The sequence below is a fragment of the Chiloscyllium plagiosum genome, chromosome 44 (assembly GCF_004010195.1).
Source record: "Chiloscyllium plagiosum isolate BGI_BamShark_2017 chromosome 44, ASM401019v2, whole genome shotgun sequence".
Classification (NCBI taxonomy): Eukaryota; Metazoa; Chordata; class Chondrichthyes; order Orectolobiformes; family Hemiscylliidae; genus Chiloscyllium; species Chiloscyllium plagiosum.
In genome coordinates, this window is record NC_057753.1 from 5,086,462 (window position 1) to 5,109,444 (window position 22,983).

The 22,983-nt window shown below is 44.7% G+C and overlaps 2 protein-coding genes across 2 annotated transcripts in view; both read right to left on the bottom strand.

The window, feature by feature from the left end:
- LOC122543637 (zinc finger protein 585A-like) overlaps positions 1 to 11,544 on the bottom strand; it is a 36,317-nt gene extending 24,773 nt beyond the window's left edge. The window contains exon 1 of the mRNA XM_043682459.1: positions 8,900 to 11,544. Coding sequence (XP_043538394.1) covers positions 8,900 to 9,978 — 1,079 coding nt within the window. The 5' untranslated portion in view covers positions 9,979 to 11,544. The remainder of the gene's footprint in view (positions 1 to 8,899) is intronic.
- Positions 1 to 22,983, bottom strand: part of LOC122543503 (zinc finger protein 850-like) — a 73,981-nt gene that overhangs the window by 41,418 nt on the left and 9,580 nt on the right. The gene's annotated exons all lie outside the window — the stretch shown is intronic.

Consider the following 22,983-nt stretch of genomic DNA (forward strand, 5'->3'; position numbering starts at 1 on the left):
TCTATGCCCTCTAGTTCTGGACTCCCCGACCCCAGGGAAAAGACTTGTCTATTTATCCTATCCATGCCTTTCCATGCCATCCTATCTTTACTTACAAGATAATACATGGTTTGGAGAGGGTGGACGCTAGGAAATTGTTTCTGTTAGGCGAGGAGACTAGGACCCGTGGACAAGCCTTAGAATTAGAGTGGGTAAATTCAGAACAGAAATGCGGAGACATTTCTTTAGCCAGAGAGTGGTGGGCCTGTGGAATTCATTGCCGCAGAGTGCAGTGGAGGCTGGGACGCTAAATGTCTTCAAGGCAGAAATTGATAAATTCTTGATGTCACAAGGAATTAAGGGCTACGGGGAGAATGCGGGTAAGTGGAGTTGAAATGCCCATCAGCCATGATTGAATGGTGGAGTGGACTCGATTGGCCAAATGGCCTTACTTCCGCTCCTATGTCTTATGGTCAGCCTCCACCATTTCCTCTGGCAGCTCATTCCATACACGAACCACCCTCTGTGTGAAAACGTTGCCCCTGAGGTCCCTTTTAAATCTTTCCCCACTCACCCTAAACCTATGCCCCTCTAGTTCTGGTTCCCCCACTCCAGGGAAAAGATCTTGTCTATTTACCCTTTCCATGCTCATGATTTTATAAACCTCTATACGGTCACCGCTCAGCCTCCGCCGCTCCAGGAAAAACAGCCCCAGCCTATTCAGCCTCTCTGCGTAGTTCAGATCCTCCAACCCTGGTAACATCCTTGTAAATCTTTTCTGAATCCTTTCAAGTTACACGATACTTGAGGGCAGCATGGTGGCTCAGTGGTTAGCACTGCTGCCTCACAGCACCAGGGATGCGGGTTCGATTCCAACCTTGAATGACTGCCTTTGTGGAGTTTGGACATTCTCTCAGTGTCTGCATCGGTTTCCTCCTACAGTCCAAAGATGTGAAGGCCAGGTGAATTGGCCATTCTAAATTGCCCATAGTGTTAGGTGCATTAGTCAGAGGGAAATGGGTCTGGGTGGGTTACTCTTTGGAGGGTCGGTGTGGACTTGTTGGGCCGAAGGGCCTGTTTCCACACTGTAGGGAATCGGATTTAGATTTTTAGATTAGATTAGATTAGATTAGATTACAGTGTGGAAACAGGCCCTTCGGCCCAACAAGTCCACACCGACCCGCCGAAGCGAAACCCACCCATACCCCTACATTTACCCCTTACCTAACACTACAGGCAATTTAGTATGGCCAATTCAACTGACCCTGCACATCTTTGGATGGTGGGAGGAAACCGGAGCACCCGGAGGAAACCCACGCAGACACGGGGAGAACGTGCAAACTCCATACAGTCAGTCGCCTGAGGCGGATCTAATATCCTTCCAATAGGAAGGCGACCAGAATTATACACAATGTTCCAAAAATGGCCTAACCAATGTCCTGTGCAGCCACAACATGACCCGCCAGTCCCCCAACCAACAGGAGTTAATGGGAGGCTGGCCTGAGTAACAAAAGGTTACCCTTTGGAACAAGAGACACAAAACAAACTGCAGATGCTGGAACCCAAAGTGGATAAGCTGTAGGCTGGTAAAACAGCAAGCCAGGTAGCATCTCCATCGGAGGTGGAGAGGTCAACATTTGGTCAAATTCCAAAACGCTTCACACCCATCCTCGTAAACCTTTTCTGAACTGCCTCCAAAGAAATAATATCTTTCCTGAACCAAGGGCACCATCAGCTGCTCCACAAGTGTTCTCACCCGCACCTTCCCTACTCATATCCTGGCGGAAGACTTGCTAGGACTGCTCAGGGGACTTTAAGATAGTCAGCGGGAGGGGAGGATGAGGACCAGTGGGACCCAAAAAGACAGCGAGAAAAGAGATAAAACTGGGGCTGGTATAGTTGAAGAGAGGACCAAGTCAAACAGTGAAGGGAGGCAAGAGTTAGGCTGAGAATGAGGTAATACCGATAAATTGTACTGCAATAATTTCAATGCAAGAGACCTAACTGGTAAGGCAAATGATATATGGGACTGGAATATCATAGCTATGACAGAAACATGGTTCAGGGATGGACAGGACATTTATACTCCAGGGTATAAATGCTATAGGAAGGATATAATGGATAGCGGGTAAGAGAGGAGGGGGAGTGGTGTTTTTGGTTAGGGACAATGTCTGTACTTTGGGAGGATATTTCTTGGAGTATGTTCACTGAAGGTTATCTGCATCAGAAATAAGAAAGGGGTGATCACTTGATTGGGATTGTACTGTAGTGCCCTCTACCACCACCCCCTCCCCCCACCCAACCTCAGTAGTCAGCAGGAAATTGAGAAGTAAGCAGATCTCAGATATCTATAAGAATAATAGGGTAGCAATGATAGAGAGTTTTAATTTTCCAAACAATGGGACTGCCGTAGTGTTGAGGGCTTGGATGGAGACGAATTTGTTCAGTATGAACAGGAAAGTTTACTGATTAAGTATGTAGATGTACCTACTAGAGAAGGTGCAAAACTTGAGCTACTCTTGGGAAATAACGCAGGGCAGGTGAGTCAGGTGTCAGCAGGGGTGCACTTTGGAACCAATGATCACGATCCTATTTGTTTTAAAATTAATTTTATTTGGAAAAGATAGACCAGGTCTAAAAGTTAACATTTCCAAATTGGAGTAGAGCGAATTTTGACGGCATTAGGTAAGAACTTTCAAAAGCTGATTGGGAGAGGCTAGTCGCAGGTAAGGGGATGGTTGAGAAGTGGGATGCCTTCAAAAATACGTTAACGAGAGTCCAGAGGCAGTATGTTCCTATGAGTGTGAAAGGCACAGTTGGTAGGTGCAGGGAATGCTGGATGACTAGGCTCTGGTGAAGAAAAAGGAGGCATAAGGCAGATATAGAAGCTGGGATTGAGCGAGTCCCTCAAGAAGTATAAGGGCAATTGAAATATGCTCAAGGGGGAAATAAGGAGCTAAAAAGGGGACATGAGATACCTTTGGCAAATAGGCCTTAACGAGAATCCAAAGGGATCTTACAAATATATTAAGGAGTAACAAGAGAAAGAATAGGGCTCCTTAAAGATCAGAAAGGGCTGCGTGGAACATGTGGAACTGTAGGAGATGGTGGAGATACTCAATGAATATCTTGCCTTAGTATTCACAGAATCCCTGCAGTGTGAAAACAGGCCATTTGGCCCAACAAGTCCACACTGACCCTGCGGAGAGTATCCCACCCAGACCCATTCTCCTACCCTATTACTGTACATTTACCCTGACTAATGCACCTAACCTACACATTCCTATACACTACAGGCAATTTAGCACAGCGATTCCACCCTAACCTAAATTCCTTTGGATTGTGGGAGGAAACTGGAGCACCCGGAGGAAACCCACACAGACGCAGGGAGAATGTGCAAACTCCACAGTCGCCCAAGGCTGGATAGACCCTGCGTCCCTGGCATTGTGAGGCAGCAGTGCTAACCACTGAGCCACTGTGCTGTGTTTACTGTGGAGAAGGATTTGAAAGCCAGAGAATTTGGAGAAATAAACAGTGATATCCACATTACAATGGAGGTGGTACTGGACATCTTAAATTCTTGGGATCTGATCAGGTATATCCTAGAACATTGTAGGTAGCTAAGGAAGTCATTGCTGGACTACTTGCTACGCGTGAGATGTCAGAAGACTGGAAGGTGCCTAATGTGGTGCCAATATTTAAGAAAGGTGGTAAGGAAAAACCAGGGAATTATGGACCTGTGAGCCTGGCATCAGTACTGAGTAAGTTGTTGAAGGGAATCCTTAGGGGCAGGATGTGCATGTATTTGGAAAGGCAAAGACTGACAGGGATAGTCAACATAGCTTTGTGTGTTGAAATTGTGTCTCACAAACTTGATTGAGTTTTTGAAGAAGTGACAAAGATGATTGATGAAGGCATAGCAGGGGACATTTGTCTATATGGACTTCAGCAAGGCACTCAACAAGGTTCCATTTGGTAGACTGGTTAGCAAGGTTAGATCACATAGAATCCAGGGAACGCTAGCTATTGGGATACAAAATTGGCTGGAAGATAGGAGGTGGAGGGTTGTTTTTCAGACTGGAGGCCTCTGACCAGTGGTGTGCCGCAAGGATTGGTGCTGGGTCCACTGTTTTTTGTCATTTATACAAATGATTTGGAAGTGAATATTGGAGGAATGTTTAGTAAATTTGCAGATTACACCAAACTTTGGTGGTGTAGTAGACACTGAAGAAGGTTGTCTCAGAATACTCAGATTGGCCAATGAGTGGCAGATGGAGTTTAATTTAGACAAATGTGTGCTTTTGCATTTCAGTGAGGGGGAGGGCAGCACGGTGGCTCAGGGATTAGCACTGCTGCCTCACAGCACCAGGGTCCCAGGTTAGATTCCAGCCTCAGGCGACTGTCTGTGTGGAGTTGCAAATTCTCCCCGTGTCTGCATGGGTTTCCTCCGGGTGCTCCGGTTTCCTCCTGCAGTCCAAAGATGTGCAGGTCAGGGTGGACTGGCCATGCAAAATTGCCCATAGGTACATTAGTCAGAGGGGAAATGGGTCTGGGTGGGTTACTCTTCGGAGAGTCAATGTGGACTTGTTGAGCCAAAGGGCCTGTTTCCACACTGTAGGGAATCTAATCCAATCAAATCAGGGCAGGGGTTATGCACTTAATGGTAGGGTCCTGGGAGTGTTGCTGAACAGAGAGACTTTGGGGTGCAGGTGCCTAATTCCTTGAAAGTGGAGTCACAAGTAGATAGGATAGTGAAGGTGGCATTTGGTATGCTTTCCTATGTTGGTAAGTGCATTGTACAGGAATTGGGATGTCATGTTGTGGCTGTACAGAACACTGATCAGGCCACTTTTGGAATAATCAGGAGGAACATGGATAAGACAAACAGACAAAGTCTTTTCCCTGGAGTGGCGGAGTCCAGAACTAGAGGGCATAGGTTTAGGGTGAGAGGGGAAAGATTGAAAAGGGACCTAAGGGGCAACTTTTTCACGCAGAGGGTGGTACGGGTATGGAATGAGCTGCCAGAGGAAGTGGTGGAGGTTGGTACAATTATAGTATTTAAAAGGCATCTGGATGAGTATATGAATAGGAAGGGTTTGGAGGGATATGGACCGGGTACTGGTAGGTGGGACTAGATTAGATTGCGATACCTGGTCAGCATGGATGAGTTGGACCGAAGGGTCTGTTTCTGTGCTCTACATCTCTATGACTGTTGTCCAATACATCCCAAATTAGCAAGTTGCTACTCCCATGGCCTCAGGCATTTGTGAACATGGTTCACCTTCATAATTTTGAACATGCCTCCTGAATATCACGTGCTGCATCACTTTTCTTTTCTGCTAATCCCATTTAGAGGTCTAAAACCACACTCGTTCTGAAGAAGGGTCACTGGAATTGAACTGTTAACTGCTTTCTCTCCAGATGCTGCCAGACCTGCAGGGTTTCTCCAACAATTTCGATAGCTGATGTCTTGAATAAACTGGTTTCCAACACAATAACTCTGCTGTTATTTAACAGTCTGTGTGACATAATTGCAGCAGGACTGGGGGACATCATAATACCCCATTGTTTCTCAATAATCGCCCTCCATAGCAACAGGAAACAGGAATACACATGAGGCCATTCCAGAGGCTGGTCCTCCTGTTGAGGAATTGCTGTTCAGTGACAGACAGTAGCCTTCTCACAGCACTGGCAGAGGCTCTGGTGATAATTTTCCCATCCTCCTTACATAGGAGCGAGGCTAAAGGACTCTCAAAGATTGTAAATGTGACAGCCCTATTCAAAATCACAGCAAATGACTCTGACAGTCGGCTTCACATCGGGGGTGGGGAACACCTGAAGTTAGAAATAAACCACAGTGTCAATGGGCACTCGGTAAAGTATGGATTATTTCTTCCAGCCTTGTCTCTGTTTAACCCCAAAGTCATCTTTGGAATGCGAAGATACTGACAGGATCTCTGGAAGAGCTGAGATTTCACTATGAGAGCAACCCAAAGGTAAGAGAACTGAGATAATCTAGAGTTAGAAAAATGATCCGAAAATTGAGTCGTCAAAGCGACAAATTAGTTTGCTGTGATCCTAAAGCAATCGAGAGCTTGACAGATTGCGAGTTTGAAATAACCTGATTTATTTAACAATGCTAAGATATGAGCTCACTTATGAACACTGGTGGAAATAGACCCCAGCTGATAGAATGGCTAAGTTCTGGATGCAACATACATTCGCAGTAACAGCAGAATCAAAAATATGCGGAGGATCAGGGTTTACCCTGTTACTGCTGCTTAGACAGTTCAGGAGAAGGTGACAGAGACGGAGAAATAGAACCAGAACCTTCAGGAGGTAATTAGACCAGATGCATGCTGCTGAGATTCAACACAGCCAAGTCCACGTCAGTGTTAATGCTCCAAATAAGCCTATTCCCATGTTCTGAGCAAGTCACTTGACCTGAAACAGTAACTCTGATCTCAGTCCACAGATGGTGTCAGACTTGCTGAGCTTCTCCAGCAATTTGTTTTTGCTCCTCCCATCTTACCTCATCAAGATCTACCACCGTAACCCTCTCCCTCCTTTGCCCTCCTGCTTGTCTAGGTTCCTGTAAACACATGCATATTGTTCACTTTAAACACGCTCTGTAGAGAATGTTCCACATTCTCACCACACTTTGGGTAAAAGAAGCTGTATTTTGTTCCTGAATTCTCTATTGGATGTGTTGGCAATTATCGATGCTCCTTCTCATAATGTGAAATATTCTCTCTGTATCCATTCAATCAAAACCTTTCATAACATTAAGGCAGAAACTGGAACTGAGAGGCAACTGTGCATGCACACTCACAGTGTGTAGGGAATAACGCATGTGGTCAAAGTGTGCAGGGAATAATGCACATGCTCCTGGGTGTCAGCAAATGCAGCCTAATTTTTAAGGCCTGTTTCAGCTCACCCTCTCAGCCTTCTTTTCTTGTGAGTACAGACCCGGCCTGTACATTTCTGGTATCATTTTCTGCTCCCTCTCCACTGCCTGAATATCTTTAGTAAAACATATCCACTGAAACTGCACAGAGTAGGCAGTAATGTTTTCAATCCTCAGACTATCCAAATAAATTGTCATGAGGTGATCTTAAAAGGTTGTTCATTCAGTAACAACATTTCAAAAGATGCATGAGATAGAGAGACAGGAAAACAGGTGAGAATGGTTTACTGATCCAAGAGACATGGTGGCTCATTGGGGCCCAGGTTCGATTCCAGCCTCAGACAGACTGAATGTGTGAAGTCTCCGCATCCTCCACATGTCTGTGTGGGCTTCCTCCGGGTGTTCCGGTTTCCTCACACAATCCAAAGATGTGTAGGCTAGGGTAACTGCTGTGCTAAATTGCCCATAATGTTCAGGGAAGTATAGGCTAGGTGAATTAGTCAGGGGTAAATGTAGACTAACAGGGCAAGGGAATGGGTCTGGGTAGGTTACTCTTCGGTGTGGACTTACTGGACCTATTTCCACATTGTAGGGATTATATGAAGTCTTCAGACACAGAGGAAGAGTTGGTCTCTGTAGCTGGTGGTGAGAATGTGTATAGGTATAAGCAGGCAGAGAAAGAGTTTAAGTTCTGAGTTTTGTGAAACAAGAGGTTCAGCTGAGCATGACTCAGATCAAGAAAGCACTTACAGTTAACAATGGGGTGCTGGATGCAAGGGTAATGGGTTAACAAGGTGGAAAAGCAGTCATTATGTACAGCCATTTAACAATATTGGAAGCATTCGGTATGCAAGGTCAGTTAACAAGGGTAAAAGTATCCAATGTATGAATCCAGTTAACAAGGTTAAGAACATTCATTGTGTAATGGTGAAGAGCTTGGTTTCTGCTACTGATACCCGTTGATTGCAACGGTCACCCAATTAATATGTATGTTGCCTTATCTGGATGCTTGTCCCTGTAAAATGACTATGTAGTTCATTGAGAAACTGCTCTTCCAGTGAAGACCATGAACTCATGTCCCAGTGCAAATGGGCGATCATTCTCTCTCCCTCCAGGGCCCAGAATAAAGATGAAAGAGGAAAACTACACTGTATCTGAGTGTTTTGCTTCGACTGAGGGGAGGGGGCAACGGGACAACAATATTGGTGTAGTCAGCAGGATCCAAACGGACAGTTACAATCGGACGGTGTCAGAGGCCGCCCGGAACATCAGTAGCTCGAGACGGACGGGCCCACAACTTAAGATTTTAAACCCACATGGGTTAGGAGATCCAATCATGTCAAAGTTAGATATGTCTTGTTTCAGGACCTGTGTTAGAGACAGGTCCTGGCCATAGATTACAGGCCCATGGACGCTCTCCTCATATGAGAGAGAGACTGCGATCTCCATAATACTGCAGGTGTCTCTTCAGAGTTTATAAATTTATTAGGCAGCGATTTCCCAGACTGCTACATTGATTCAATGTGTCACTATTCCAGTACCAAAAGGGATTTCTGTATGAGATGGGAGGAAAACATTTACAGACTCCCAATTTCCATTCCTTCTCTTCATGCTGGATAATGGAGATGCTGCTGTGGAATGTGCAAGTCAGTAAGAATCGTCAGCACAGATTCATCAGCACTTTCTAATGAGAGAGGGAACCTTTCACGCAGAAAATTGAAGGACATTAAACTGACTTTTTGTTTCAAGATTGAAGTAATGATTCAATGATACAGTGCTAAAGTAATTTCTGATGCGGGCTGACGAATTATGGGGAAAGGTCACACAGACAGCAATCCTCAAAAGGGACTCTGCAGTCTCAGAAACACAATCAGCCACAGATCGCGAATATTGAAATCTGGCCCAGTTATTAACATCAGCACAAAACAAACTCGTAAATGTGAAAGAATCAACGCAGTTCAGCGCTGGATGTGATTAACAGGAGCAGTAGCAGAATCCAACTTGTGTACTCACTGGGGTACCACTGGGCTCGTTCGCTGAGTGAATCCTTCCCCGTGTTCAATGGGGGTGAACGGCTGCTCCTCACTGTGCATGCGCTGGTGTTCAGTTAGGCTGCCTGAATGCCGGAAACGTTTTCCACAGTGAGCGCAGATGAACGGTCTCTCCCCAGTGTGGACTCGCTGGTGCGACAGTAGGTGGGACAACTGAGTGAATCCCTTCCCGCACTCCGAGCAACTGAACGGCCTCTCCCCTGTGTGCAGTCGCTGGTGAGAAATGAGGCTGGATAATTCGGTGAATGATTTCCCACACACAGAGCAGCTGAATGGTCTCTCCCCGGTGTGAACGCGCTGGTGTGAGGTGAGGCTGCCTGAATGCCTGAAACTCCTTCCACAGCGAGTGCAGAGGAAGGGCTTCTCATTGGTGTGAATGCGCTGGTGCGTGAGCAGGTGGGACAACTGCGTGAATCCCTTCCCACATTCGGAGCAGGTGAATGGCCTCTCCCCACCGTGAACCTGCTGGTGCCTCAGTAGGGTGGATGACTGAGTAAATCCCTTCCCACACTCGGTACAAGTGAAGAGTCTCTCCCCAGTGTGAACTCGCTGGTGTTCAATGAGTGTGGACGAATATCTGAAACTCTTTCCACAGGAAGTGCAGCTGAATGGCTTCTCTCCTGTATGAACGCGCTGGTGCCCCTGCAGGCTGGCTAACAATGCAAATCCCTTCCCACACACAGAGCAGGTGAAAGGTCTCTCCCCAGTGTGAACACGCTGGTGGACAGTGAGATTGGACAGTTTAGTGAAGCCCTTGCCACACTCTGAGCAGGCAAACGGTCTTTCGCCAGTGTGACTGCGTCGATGTGTTTCCAGTTGGGATGGGCAATTGAAACCCTTCCCACAGTCTCCACATTTCCATGGTTTCTCCCCGGTGTGACTGCGCTGATGGATTCCCAGCTGGGATGGGTAATTGAATCCCTTCCCACAGTCTCCACATTTCCATGGTTTCTCCCCGGTGTGACTGCGCCGGTGAACGTCCAGCTGGGAAGGATAACTAAATCCCTTCCCACAATCTTCACATTTCCATGGTTTCTCCATGGTGCCAGCACCCTGGCGACTTTCCAGGTAGGATGATCAGTTGAGTCCTCATCCACACAGAACACGTACAGTTTTTCCTGCTGCGATCAGTTAGGTTTTTTTTCAGGCAGGTTAAAACATTTTGTCGCAACAGTCTCTTTCAGGTGTCCGTGTCAGTGTCCACCTCAGCGCTTTTCCAGTCACGGTGATGCTCAGAATATTTTCCCACAAACATCTCTCTTTCAACATTCAGAAGTGGATGACATTGAGGCTCTGATGACCTTGAAGTGGCGCTTGGTTTGCATTTCCCATCTGGAAATGCTCCCCTTCTAATTCCAATACAAGGAGTCTACAAAGGTCATTACTGCAGGTAGAGGGTGGAAATTCAGCTCGGACAACTCGACTTTCTGTTTCCCTCTGTTGTTCACCTGAAGCTGCAAGTCTCTTAGCAACAGAAGTTCCCTCGTCCTTCCAGGGACATCTCAACCCCATGCCACCGTCTATTTCAGTATTCGAGTCTCACACTTGAGTCTGGTCGGCTTCCCGTAAACGTTGACTTCCCCAGCTCCTGATGCTGCCTGGCTTGCAGTGCTCTCCCGGCCTCCTGCTTGTCTACCTTGGATTCCAGCATCTGCAGTTTCTTTTTGTCTCGAATCAGTTTTTTTTTCCCTCGACTTCTGGAAACATTCACTCTGATCGTTCCTCCAACAGATGCTTCCGGACCGACTGCATTCTCTGCATCTGTTTCAATTCTCCCAAGCCTGGCTGCAGAGCGAAGATAAATCCACCAAAATCAGAACCCGTTCACCTCCCCCCCCGGCCACGGGGACTGTGAGGTGCTTGGTCACCCAGGCCGAAGGTCGTTACCCTGGGCCCCTCAGGCGGAAGGAGCTGGTATCCTCTCATTCAGGATAGGCTGAAGGTATTTAACTTGGTAAAACCAATGACTGCAGATGCTGGAAACCAGATTCGGGATTAGTGGTGCTGGAAGAGCACAGCAGTTCAGGCAGCATCCGCGGAGCAGGAAAATTGACGTTTCGCGCTAAAGCCCTTCATCAGGAATAAAAGATTTTTAATGCAGCTCTCCGCCCAGCCCAGCCGCCTGCTCCAGACCGCTCCCCTGGACTTGCACTGGCTGCCAATTTCCGCGCGCCCGCTTGTCTTCACTTCCAGGGTCCATGCTAGGTCACAATGGGTGATTGACGGCGGTTCACAACCAATAGAAAGGGGGCAGTCGAGCCAGGAGAACCTTCGGCGCCGCTGGTCCTCCAACCAATAAGGAAGGAATGGGGCGGGGTTGGAGGTCTGAGGGTGGGTGTGTTTGCCTGCGTCTGGTCCTCCAACCAATAGGAGAAACGGTAAGGGGCTGGAGGACCAAGGGGTGTGAGGCTGGTCCTCCAACCAATAAGGAGGGAATAGGGCGGTGCTGGAGGACAGAGGGTGCATTCGGCTGGTCCGCTAACCAGTAGGAAGGAGAGAGGCGGGGCTGGAGGACCCAGTGTGCGCGGCTGGTCCTCCGGCCGCCCGAGCAGCACGTGTGTTGCCACCGTCCCCGCGACTGAGGACTTCATGAATCTTCAGGGTTTTGGAAACGGTGAAAGGAGAGGAGCGGTGCCAGTGCAGACTAGAAGGTCTCAGAAACGCCCGTACAGGCCGCCAGAACCTAACGAGAAACTTTCGGTCTCCAGTTGGCAGCAAAAAGCTGTGTGGCGCAGGCGCCATCTTGGTTGGGGGCAATATTCTGCAGGGTGCCTCTTCGGTCGCCATTTTTAATAGGGGCAATGTGGAACAATTTCTTCGTCTCGAGTAGTGGGGACAATAGTACATATCAAATTCAGACCAGAGAAATGTTCATCTCCTGACTATTTTGGATTCCAGCATCTGCAGGTTTTTTTTGTCTGTTATTCTTTATTCGAATTCTTATCTTGGACTGAAATGTAAGGCCTTTTTTTTTAACTGTAAACTCCATTTACAGGTATATTGAATGAGACTGCAGATTGGACCTTAAACATCACAGCAAGATCTGGCAGGCAGTCACTCAATGCATCAGGATCTGAATATCATCAGCTTTTGAATAGGGAAGGAGAAGGGTTTGTCTGGTCTGTCTGTTGGAAACTATTTTCAACTTATAAAAATGGAAAAGATAATACGAGGGAATGAATAAAAAGTAAGTGAATTTTTAAAACTGAAGTCATAGAATGGTACATCGCAGAAACAGACCCTTTGGTCCAATTTAATAGTGCTGATCAGATATCTCAAATTAATCTCATCCCATTTGCCAGCATTTGGCCAATATCCCTCCAAACCCTTCCAATTCATACACCTAAGCAGATGCCTTTTAAATGTTGTAATTGTACCAGCTTCCACCACTTCCTCCTACAGCTCATTCAACACACACACCATCCTCGGTGAGAAAAGGTTGCCCCTTCGGTCTAGTTCTGGACTTCCCCACCCAGAGAAAAAACCTTGGCTATTCCCCCTATTGATGCCCCTCATGATTTTATAAACCTCTTTATAATGTCATTCCTCAGCTGGCGATGCTTCAAAAAAGACAGCCCCAGTCTATTCAGGCTCTCCCTATAACACAAACCTTCCAATCCTAGCAACGTCCTTGTAGATTTTGTTTGAACCCATTCAAGTTTCACAACATCCTTCCTACAGGAGGAAGACCAGAATTGAACGCAGTATTCTAAAAGTGGTCTAACCAATATCCTGTTCAGCTACAGCATGACCTCCCAACTCCAATACTCAATGCATTGATCAATAAAGACAAACGTACCAAACACCTTCACTATCCTGTCTGTTACTTTCAAGAAACTGTGAACCTGTGAAACTTTGTTCAGCAACACTTCCCAGGACTTTAACATTAAGTGTATAAGTCCTTCCCTGATTTGACTTTCCAAAATGCAGCACCTCATATTTATCTAAATTAAACTCCATCTGCCACTCCTCAGCTCACTGGCCCATCTGATTAAGGTCCTATTGCACGCTGGAGTGACCTTCTTCACTGTCTAGTATACCTCCAATTTTGGTGTAATCTGCAAACTTACTAACCGTACCTCCTATGTTCACATCCAAATCATTTATATAAATGACGAAAAGCAGTGGACCCAGCACTGATCCTTGTGGCATACTATTGGTCACAGGCCTCCAATCTAAAAACCAACCCTCCGCCACCATGATCTGTCTTCGACCTTTGAGCCAGTTCTATATTCAAATGGCTAGTTCTCCCTGTATCCCATGTGATCTAACCAGTCTACCATGTTGAATGCTTTACTGAAGTCCATATATATCACATCCATCTCTCTACCCTCATCAATCCTCTTTGTTACTTCTTCAAAAACTCAAATCAAATTAGTGATACGTGATTTTCCACAGTATATGTGCCTTTCCAAATATATGTAAATCCTGTCCCTCAGGCTCACCGGTCCCTAGTTCCCTGGCTTTTCCATACCACCTTTCTTAAATAGTGGCATCATGTTAGCCAATCTTCAGTCTTTCGGCACCTCACCTGTGGCTATCAGTGATACAAATATCTCAGCAATCACTTCCCAGGCCTCCTGCAGAGTTTAAGGGTACACATGATTAGGTCCTAGGGATTTATCCATCCTTTTGCATTTTAAGTATCTCGTCTTCTATAATATGGACATTTTTCAAGATGTCACTATTTATTTCCCAAAGTTCTCTAGCTTGCATGTCCTTAAACAATGATGCAAAATACTCATTTAGTATCTCCTTGTTCTCCACACATAGATGGCCTTGTTGATCTTTAAGGGGCCCCATTCTCTCCTAGTTACTGTTTTGTCCTTAAACTGCTGTTGAACTGGGAGTCTCCATTGTTCAATGGGTAAAGTTGTGACAGCGAAAGAGACATGGTTTAAATGGGAGATAAATATAGATGATTGCAAGTTTTTAAAGAGTTGAATTTCAGGGCACAGCTAGCAAGGTGTCAGCATTGTCCAGACTAGAGGTAACAGAGGAAAGGATGAGACCTTTAGAAACAATTCACCTGAGGTAAAATGAGGTCATGTTACAGAAGTGCATCACCCTATCACAGACCCTACAAACCCCTTTCACTTACTAAAACTCTATGACATTTCTATCTTTCCTCAGTTCTGATGAAGGATGATCATAAGCAAAATATTCATTCTCTTTCTGTCCACAGACGTGCTGAGAACTTTCTGTTTGAACTGCTGAAGTTGATGATAGGAACTGTGTGATTGAAAGCTGCTCTTGCAGTGCAATATTTTGCCATTGTTATGAACATTCTGGTCTGGCCTCAGACAGTTTCCAGCGAGTGGGTGGAGTTTCAGAAGGGACAGAAAACAATGGCTTCAGTCATCCCAATGTTAAAATGGAGGACATTTCTACTTATCCAGGAGTGGGTATCAGGCATGTCAGGGCAGTACATGACTTGGAGGTTCACATACACATGCTTCCTTGATCCTTTTCCATGGTGAAGATTGAAGCACTGCAAGATCCTGTCAAAATGCTAGCTAAGTTGAAGCAATATAAATTCTTCCTCTGCTAGCCGCTGCCTCTCCCAGCTATTTCTCTCATTATGTTACTCTCCACCTCTCGCTCATAGAATCATACAGCACTGAAACAGATCCTTCAGCCCAACTTGTCCATGCCAACCAGGTCACCCAAACTAAATTACAATAGTCTCATTTGTTTGCATCCAGCACATATCCCTCTAAACCATTCCTCTTCATGTACTTGTCCAAATATCTTTTAAAAGTTGTAACTGTAGCTGCATATAGTACTTCCTCTGGCAGTTCATTCTACATATGAATATCTCTCTGTGTGAAAATGTTATCCTTCAGGTCCCTTTTAAATCTTTCTCCCCTCACCTTAAAATTATGCCCTCTAGCTTTGGACTCTCCTATCTTCCCTATGTCTGTCATGATTTTATAAACCCCTATAAGGTCACTCCTCAATCTCCTATGCTCCAATGATAAAAAGACCCAGATTATCCAGCCTCTCCTTACAACTCAAACCCTCCAGACTCGGCAACATCCTTGCAAATCTTTTCTGTGCCCTTTCCAATTTAATAACATACTTCCTAAGCAAGGTGACCAGAACTCTATACACCAACTTCCTGTCCAGCCCCCAACTGCCACTCCAAAACAGGCCAGATTGAGAGAGTAAGGGTAGAGTCCTTTCCATGAAGGACATTAGTGAACCAGTTGGGGTTTTATGACAACCTAGGTGGCTCTATGGAAACTTTTTTCCTAGTACTGGCACCACAAAGTGTCAGATTCATTCAGTTAAATTTCATTGTGTTTTTGTTGGTTATCGCTCACATTCTTTCTCTTTTAACTCTGTTGCTTGTCATGAATTCGACTGGGACAACACTACTATTATAGGACAAGCCAAACAGAGAACAGCCAGGGAATTCCTAGAGACATGGCACTCATCCACACAGATTCAATCAATAAGCACATCGACCTGGACCCAATATACCGACCACTGCAACGGACAGCTGGAACTGACAACCGGAAGCGGCAGATTCAAACCACTATAAATGCAGGAGGAAACATCACAGAAGTGTTTCACAGGAGGCTCCCAAGCACTGAGGATGTCACCTAGACAGTCGGCGAACAGAACCACAACAACGAGCACCCGAGCTACAAATCTTCTCACAAACTTTGAATTTACTCTATTAATACCCTCTACCTCCGCGGTCTTCGGTGGTTGACTGGGCTACCCTCAACTGCAGCATTGAATTTTGGAAGCAAAGTTTCCTTTCAGCTGAATTTCTAGCTCCATTCCAGTATGATATTATTAACTTCAGAACTTTAGTAACAGTTCATGAATTGATAGAGTCAATAAAGATAAATTGTTACACACAGAAAAAAGCAGCAATATCTCTGTCTGGAATAAGCTTTTAAAGGACGAAAGCAAGCTGTCACAGAGGGGATTCAGACCAATTAGCCATGTCTGGGAGCAGAAGGGGTTGCGGCTAAACAAACAAAGCTGTTTTGACACATACTTGATAACTGGCTACTTTACGCCACTAGGACAGCTGATTGCCCTGCAGAAGAATGTAAGGAATTAATCATAGGAAAGCTCTGTCTTCAAGCAGACAGCAAACACTGAATGTAACAAGAATCAAACAAGTCATTTCTGATAAGGAAGCAAGCTGCAGACCTGATGCTTCTGGAGGAGTAATCAATATTTTGGATAAAATTATCTATAGAATCATCAATAATATCACATTATAGACCTGAAGAATGAAACTCTATATGCATACGAATCCGACACCATAACCCTTCATTTGCATAACTTCCAGGAAAAACACTGTATAAAGATCAAACCCTGGACGTCAGAGACACTATTGTAACTAAATTTAATTGGGTAATAGCCAAGTTGAATTGTGAGGCTTAACTTGTTAATGTGAGGGGTCCTATTTTGGTTGCTACATGCAATAAAGTTTAAATCATTGCTTCAGTACTTCACTGTCTGTGAGATTTCTTAATAAATAGCCGAATTAAAGTTGATGATTCACCCACAACACCAGTCTTTTGTCCACACCTTCCCATTGGAAAAGGTCTGAAAATAGCATGAGTTGTTATCTCTCAGATTTGGCAAAGACTGGATACGCAGCAGAAATCAGGCTGTTGACCATCCTTGATACAGCCACAGAGCTAGATTAGATTAGATTCCCTACAGTGTGGAATCAGGCCCTTCGGCCCAACAAGTCCACACCGACCCTCCGAAGAGTAGCCCACCCAGACCCATTTCCCTCTGACTAATACACCTAACACTATGGGCAATTTAGCATGACCAATTCACCCTGACCTGCACATCTTGGACTGTGGGAGGAAACTGGAGCACCCGGAGGAAACCCACGCAGACACGGGGAGAATGTGTAAGCTCTACACAGGGAGTCGCCCGAGGCTGGAATCGAACCTGGGACCATGGTGCTATGGGGCAGCACTGCTTACCACTGAGCCACTGTGCTGCCCACTTGCAGCAAGTTTTGCATCAAGAGAAAGAGGCCCTTTGGCCCATTGTGTCTGCACTCCTGATCAAACATCCATCTATTCATTCTAATTCTATTTTCCAGCACTTGGTCTGGTGTGGCATTTCAAGTGCCCATCAAATGCTTTTTAAATGTCTTGAGGGTTACTGTCTCTGCCACCCTTTTAGACGGTGAGTTCCAGAAACCGGCTACTCCCTAAGTGAGAAAAAGCTTTTGTTAAATTCCCTCGAAATGTCCTACTCCTCACCTTAAAAACTATGCCCCCCGGTTGTTGACTTGAGAATGTGTATCAGGTATGAGCAGGTAGGGAAAGAGTTAAGTTTTGTGAAACAAGAGGTTCAGCTGAACATGACTCAGATCAGATAAGAAGCAGCAGTTAACAATGGGGTGCTGGAGGCAAGGGTAATGGGTTAACAAAGTGGAACAGCATTCATTATGTGGAGCCAAATAACAATATTGGAAGCATTCAATATGTACGGTCAGTTAACAAGGTGACAGTATTCATTATGTGAAGCCAGTTAAGGTTGAGAACATTCATTGTGTAACAGCAGATGGCTTAATCTTTATTGTTGACGCTTGCTGATTGTAACGGTCACCCAATCAATATGTATGTTGCCTTATCTGGATGCTCCTCCCTTTAAAATGGCCATATAATTCGTTAAGAATCTGCTGTTCAACAGAAGACCGTGAACCCACATCTTGGGCGGTACGGTGGCCCAGTGGTTAGCACTGCTGCCTCACAGCGCCAGAGACCCGGGTTCAATTCCCGCCTCAGGCGACTGACTGTGTGGAGTTTGCACATTCTCCCCGTGTCTGCGTGGGTTTCCTCCGGGTGCTCCGGTTTTCTCCCACAGTCCAAAGATGTGCAGGTCAGGTGAATTGGCCAGGGGAAATGGAATGCCAAACTGATTAGATTAGATTAGATTCCCTACAGTGTGGAAACAGGACCTTCGGCCCAACAGGTCCACACCGACCCTCCGAAGAGCAATCCATTCAGACCCATTCCCCTACATCTACCCCTGACTAATGCACCTAATATTACGGGCAATTTAGCATGGCCAATTCACCTGAGCTGCACATTTTTGGACTGTGGGAGGAAACCAAAGCACCCAAAGGAAACCCACGCAGACACGGGGGGGGGGGAAGAGAGAATGTGCAAACTCCACACAGATAGTTGCCCGAGGTGGCGTTTGAACTGGGGTCCCTGGTGCTGTGAGGCAGTAGTGCGAACCACAGAGCCATGCAAATGTTTATCCCTATCTATGCCACTCAGAACTTTGATCCCTTCCCAGCCTCCTCTGCCTGAAGGAATACAACCCCAGCCTGTCTAGCCTGCCTTCACAGCTGAATCACTGCAGCCCAAGCAACATCCTGAATTGAATCGCCTCGGAACCTCTGTAGTTTCATCACATCCTTCCTATAATGTGGAGACCAGACCTGTAAACAGGCCATAGCTGGAGTATTAATGGTACGTACAGCTCCATCATAACCTCTTGCTCTTGTATTTGATTTAAACAATAAAGACAAGTGTCTCATATGTCGCCTTAACTATCATATCCAACTGACCTACTGCCTCAGAGGATCTATGGACATGCACATTCTCTGATCCTCTGTACTTGCTTAGGTCCTGCCATTCAAAATGTATTTCTTTGCCTTGTTGGACCTTCCAAAATGCATCATGTCACACTTTTCAGGATAAAATTCCATTCGCCATTGTTCAGCCCGCCTGACCAGTCCATTAATATTATCCTCTCGTCTAAGGCTTTCTCCTTAATATTTACACCACCATATTTTGTATCATTTAGGAACATAGTGTTATGAAGTCAAACGAGTGCATGTTCACTTTAAATAGAAAGTGTTTTCTGAATATTAAACTTAAACTACAGGCTAAGTTGTCTGAATGGAAAGACTGAAAGACGAGCTGTTCCAAAATAGATACATGTCACAATTGGCTGGTAAATGGATACCTGAGCTTTGGTTGCTGTTTTGACAACAGTTAGAATTTAACCAATTAGTTTAAATTATGTGCAGGTTGCCAAAACCCAATCAAGTTTGAATTTATCGTTTTGACAACACCGGACCAATGACAGGGAACAATGTTTGGGGATTATAAAACCAGAGCATTTTGAAGGTTTGGTCAGAGCTAATTGCCCATTTAATATCTTGCACTCAAAGAAAGAAGAAGGCACTCTCTAACGATAGGTACCTTTTCCTGTAAAAGCAATAAAAAGAAAGACAACCCAGGGAGATCAGCAGATGAAAAACCGAAGACAGCAGAGAAGACAGAGTGTGTGGACTTGAGGTTAAGTTATTGTAATGTTTAATTTTGTTATTGAAGCACCATTTTTTTGGAATTGGGGTCATATAGCAATTGGTTACAAAGAAGAGTGTTCAGTTTGATAATAGCTTTGATTAGTGTTCACTATTAGAGTTAGGAAAATAAATTATTATTTCTCTTTAAATCGTGGAAATTAGGATTTGTCTGTCACGCACTCATATTTTAACAGAGTTATGAGATGAGGCGAGCCTGTCTGGGTATTTAGTTTTAATTAACAGCATCGTAACAATAGGAACAGGAGTAGACATTCTGCAACTTGAGCTTGCTCTGCCATTCAATAAGATCAAGGCTGATTGGTGAACTAACTCCATTTACTGCTTTGGGCCTGTATCCCTCGATACCCTTCCCTAAAAAAATTGTATTTCAGATTTAAATTTAGCTATTGAATTAGCATTGACCGCCATTTGAGGAAGAGTGTTCCAAACCTCCAATACTCTTTGCATGTAGAAGTGCTTTAATAACATCTCTCCTGAATGGTCTGGTCCAAATTCTTAATCTATGCCTACTGGTTTCAGAATCTTCACCAGTGGAATTAGTTTATCTTTGTCAACCCTGTCTTTCCCAAATAATAACCTGTTGACCTTAATTAAATCACACCTTAATCTTATAAATTCTACAGTAAAGGCCTAACTTATCTCATCTCTCCTCATAACTTAACCCTTGAAGTCCAGGTATCATTCTTGTAAACCCTGCGTTGAACTCCTTCCAGCGCCAAAACATCATTCCCAAGGTTGATACCCAGGTCTTCTCACTGTACTAAGTGGCGCCTAACTGATGATAGCTCAGCTTCTTAAACAATAAGTGTGAAGTCTGTCTGTGTCCCAATGCTATCAGACTGACAAACCCTTGGTATAGTTTTACACTGATTCATGCAGTTTTTGAGCAAAAACAATGTAATTCTGCCAATTTATTTTTCTCAAAAACTGCATGAGTCCATGTAAAACTCTGTAAAACTATACAGAGAGTTTGTCAGTCTGACATAGCATTGGGACACAGACAGACTTCACACCTATTGTTTAAAAAGCTGAGCTATCTTGAGAATGTAATTTAAAAGTAGTTCTGGGATTTACAGATCAAAGAACAGAAAACAGCATTTCCCATTATAAAAGATGGAAATTTTAATCTAAGATTGTTTTACTGTATCACATCTCCATGACACTGGTCTCCTTTGGCTATAAATTCTGTGAGCATGATCTTAACCTCCACAACCACCTGATGAAGGAGCAGTGGTCTGAAAGTTATTGCTTCCAAATAACTGGATGATAACCTGGTGTTGTGTGATTTTGTTTTTAACATCCTCGCTAGTCCAACACCAGCACCTCCAAGTCATATAGATCATTAAAAGTTAAAGATTTCACAGTCCCAGAGGGCTGCTCTCTTATTACAGAGAGAGAGAGCGCCAACTGGTGGTGAGTTTAACCTGAAGGTCACCACACCGCAGAGGTGTGGTTGAGCAGGAAGACCTTCATGGTAACCCCAGCCAGTGCATGAAATGAATCCGCACTGTTGGTGTCACTCTACATTGCAAACTAGCCGTCCAGCCAACTCAACCTGCTTTCAGAGCATTAAGGTGTAGAAAGAATAGCAATTGATACAGAGCCGAACCCTGTGGTACACAACTGGACACAGGCTTCCATTCACAAAACACCCTTCCACCATCACCCTCTGCTTCCTCCTACTAAGAAACATTTGGATCCAATTCCCCAAATTACCCTGGATCCTGTGGACTCTTGGCTTTTTAACCAGATTACCACATGAAATCTTGACAAAAACCTAACTGAAGTCCACGTAGACGGTATTAACTGCACTAACCTCATTTACATGCCTAGTCACGTCCTTGCCAAATTCATTTAAATTTGAGAGACATGATCTCCCCCTTACATAGGTATGCTGACTGTCCTTGATTAATCCAGGGTAATTTGGTGAATTGGATCCAAATTTTGCTTAGTAGGAGGAAGCAGAGGGTGATGGTGGAAGGGTGTTTTATGAATGGAAGCCTGTGTCCAGTGGTGTATCACAGGGTTCGGCTCTGGGTCCATTGCTGTTTGTTCTGCACATTAATGCTCTGAAAGCAGGCTCAGTTGGCTGGACAGCTGGTTTGCAATGTAGAGTGACACCAACAGTGCGGATTCATTTCATGCACTGGCTGGGGTTACCATGAAGGTCATCCTGCTCAACCACACCTCTGCGGCGTGGTGACCTTAAAGTGGAGATTAATTCCATCCCTCGGAATTTTTCGGATAATTTCCCGACCACAAATGTTAAACTCATTGACCAATAGTTTCCTGGTTTATCCCTTCCACCTTTCTTCAATTTTGATACCACGTTAGCTGTCCTCCAGTCCTGACTATTGGCCCTCCAGCTTCACAATGCCCTAGACCTATTCAGGAAACCCTAACCCTGGCCCCAGGTAAGCGACACATCACCCTGGAGTCTCATCTGCAGCGGTAGAAATGCCTGTCTGTGCTCCACACTGTTGAATCTTCTGTTGCTATAATTCTCCCTCTCTTTCTGCTCTCCCCTTTGCAGCTGGGCATTGACTGCATTTCCCAGAGGACACCACTCTCCCAATCCAGAGGACACCACTGTCATCTATCAAACTCTGTCTCGCTGATCACTCCATGTAAAGGTAATTCATTTCCCAGGAGTGTATGTTAAGTCCCTTCGGAGTCACTACCGTCGGGATAGTCCATTTTAAAAATCAACTTTGAGGAAAATTTTCTTTCATCCAAAGGGTGGTGGGACTGTGGAACTGATTGCCTTTACGTGTGGTAGACAAGCAGGAAGCTGGGAGAATACAGCAAACCAGGCAGTAGCAAGAGGTGGAGAAGTCGACATTTTGGGTGTAACCCTTCTTCAGATAAGTGTGGTAGAGGCAGAAACCCTCATAACACTTAAGACGTAGAGTATTTAGATGTATACTTGCAAAGCCAAGGTATACAGGGTTATGGGCCAAGTGCTGGAAAATGGGATTAGAGTTGTTAGGTGCTTATTTTTGACCATTGCAGACTCAATGGACCAAAGAGCTGGAGACCTCAATGACTCTAAAATGCTTCGGATATGGGAAGGTATAGTAAACAGTCAAAAGAACACAAAGAAATTGTGGGAAACAGAACTGAAAGTTATGGTTAATAATACTGAATGACTACATCAGATTCACTTTAATGTGAAGTGCAAACAATTTGTTTGAAATCAATGTTTATAAAGCAAGAAACCAATACAGCTTGTAATGTAGGGTGTGTGACATATTCCAATACCATTTAAGTTTGGATTTCTGAATTGTGTTTCTGCGGCTTATGGGTTTTTCTGTGTGCCTGGAGTGTTTAATTATTATAGGTATTTTTGTAGCCTTGGTGATTTACATGAAAAATAATTTGAAGACAAATGGGTTTTTGTTTAGAGTAGGAAAGGTTATGACTACGCAATGTACACTGAGTCATACCTTAAGCTTTCTGACAGAAGTTTCAGAACTTTTTTTGATTAAAAACTTAAAAGAAAACACACAGCTGAAGAGGGGTTAGATTTTGGTTTCCATTTGGGGCAGTTCTGCAAGTGTCTTCAATTAAGGTGTCTGGTAAAGCAGTATTCCTGAGAAAGGTAGAAGACATCAGAATAGATTACTTTTAGAGTAAGGAGATTAGTAATACTTCCAGACCAGACAGAATGTTTGAATAAAACCCTGAAGAGGTTATTTGAAGTT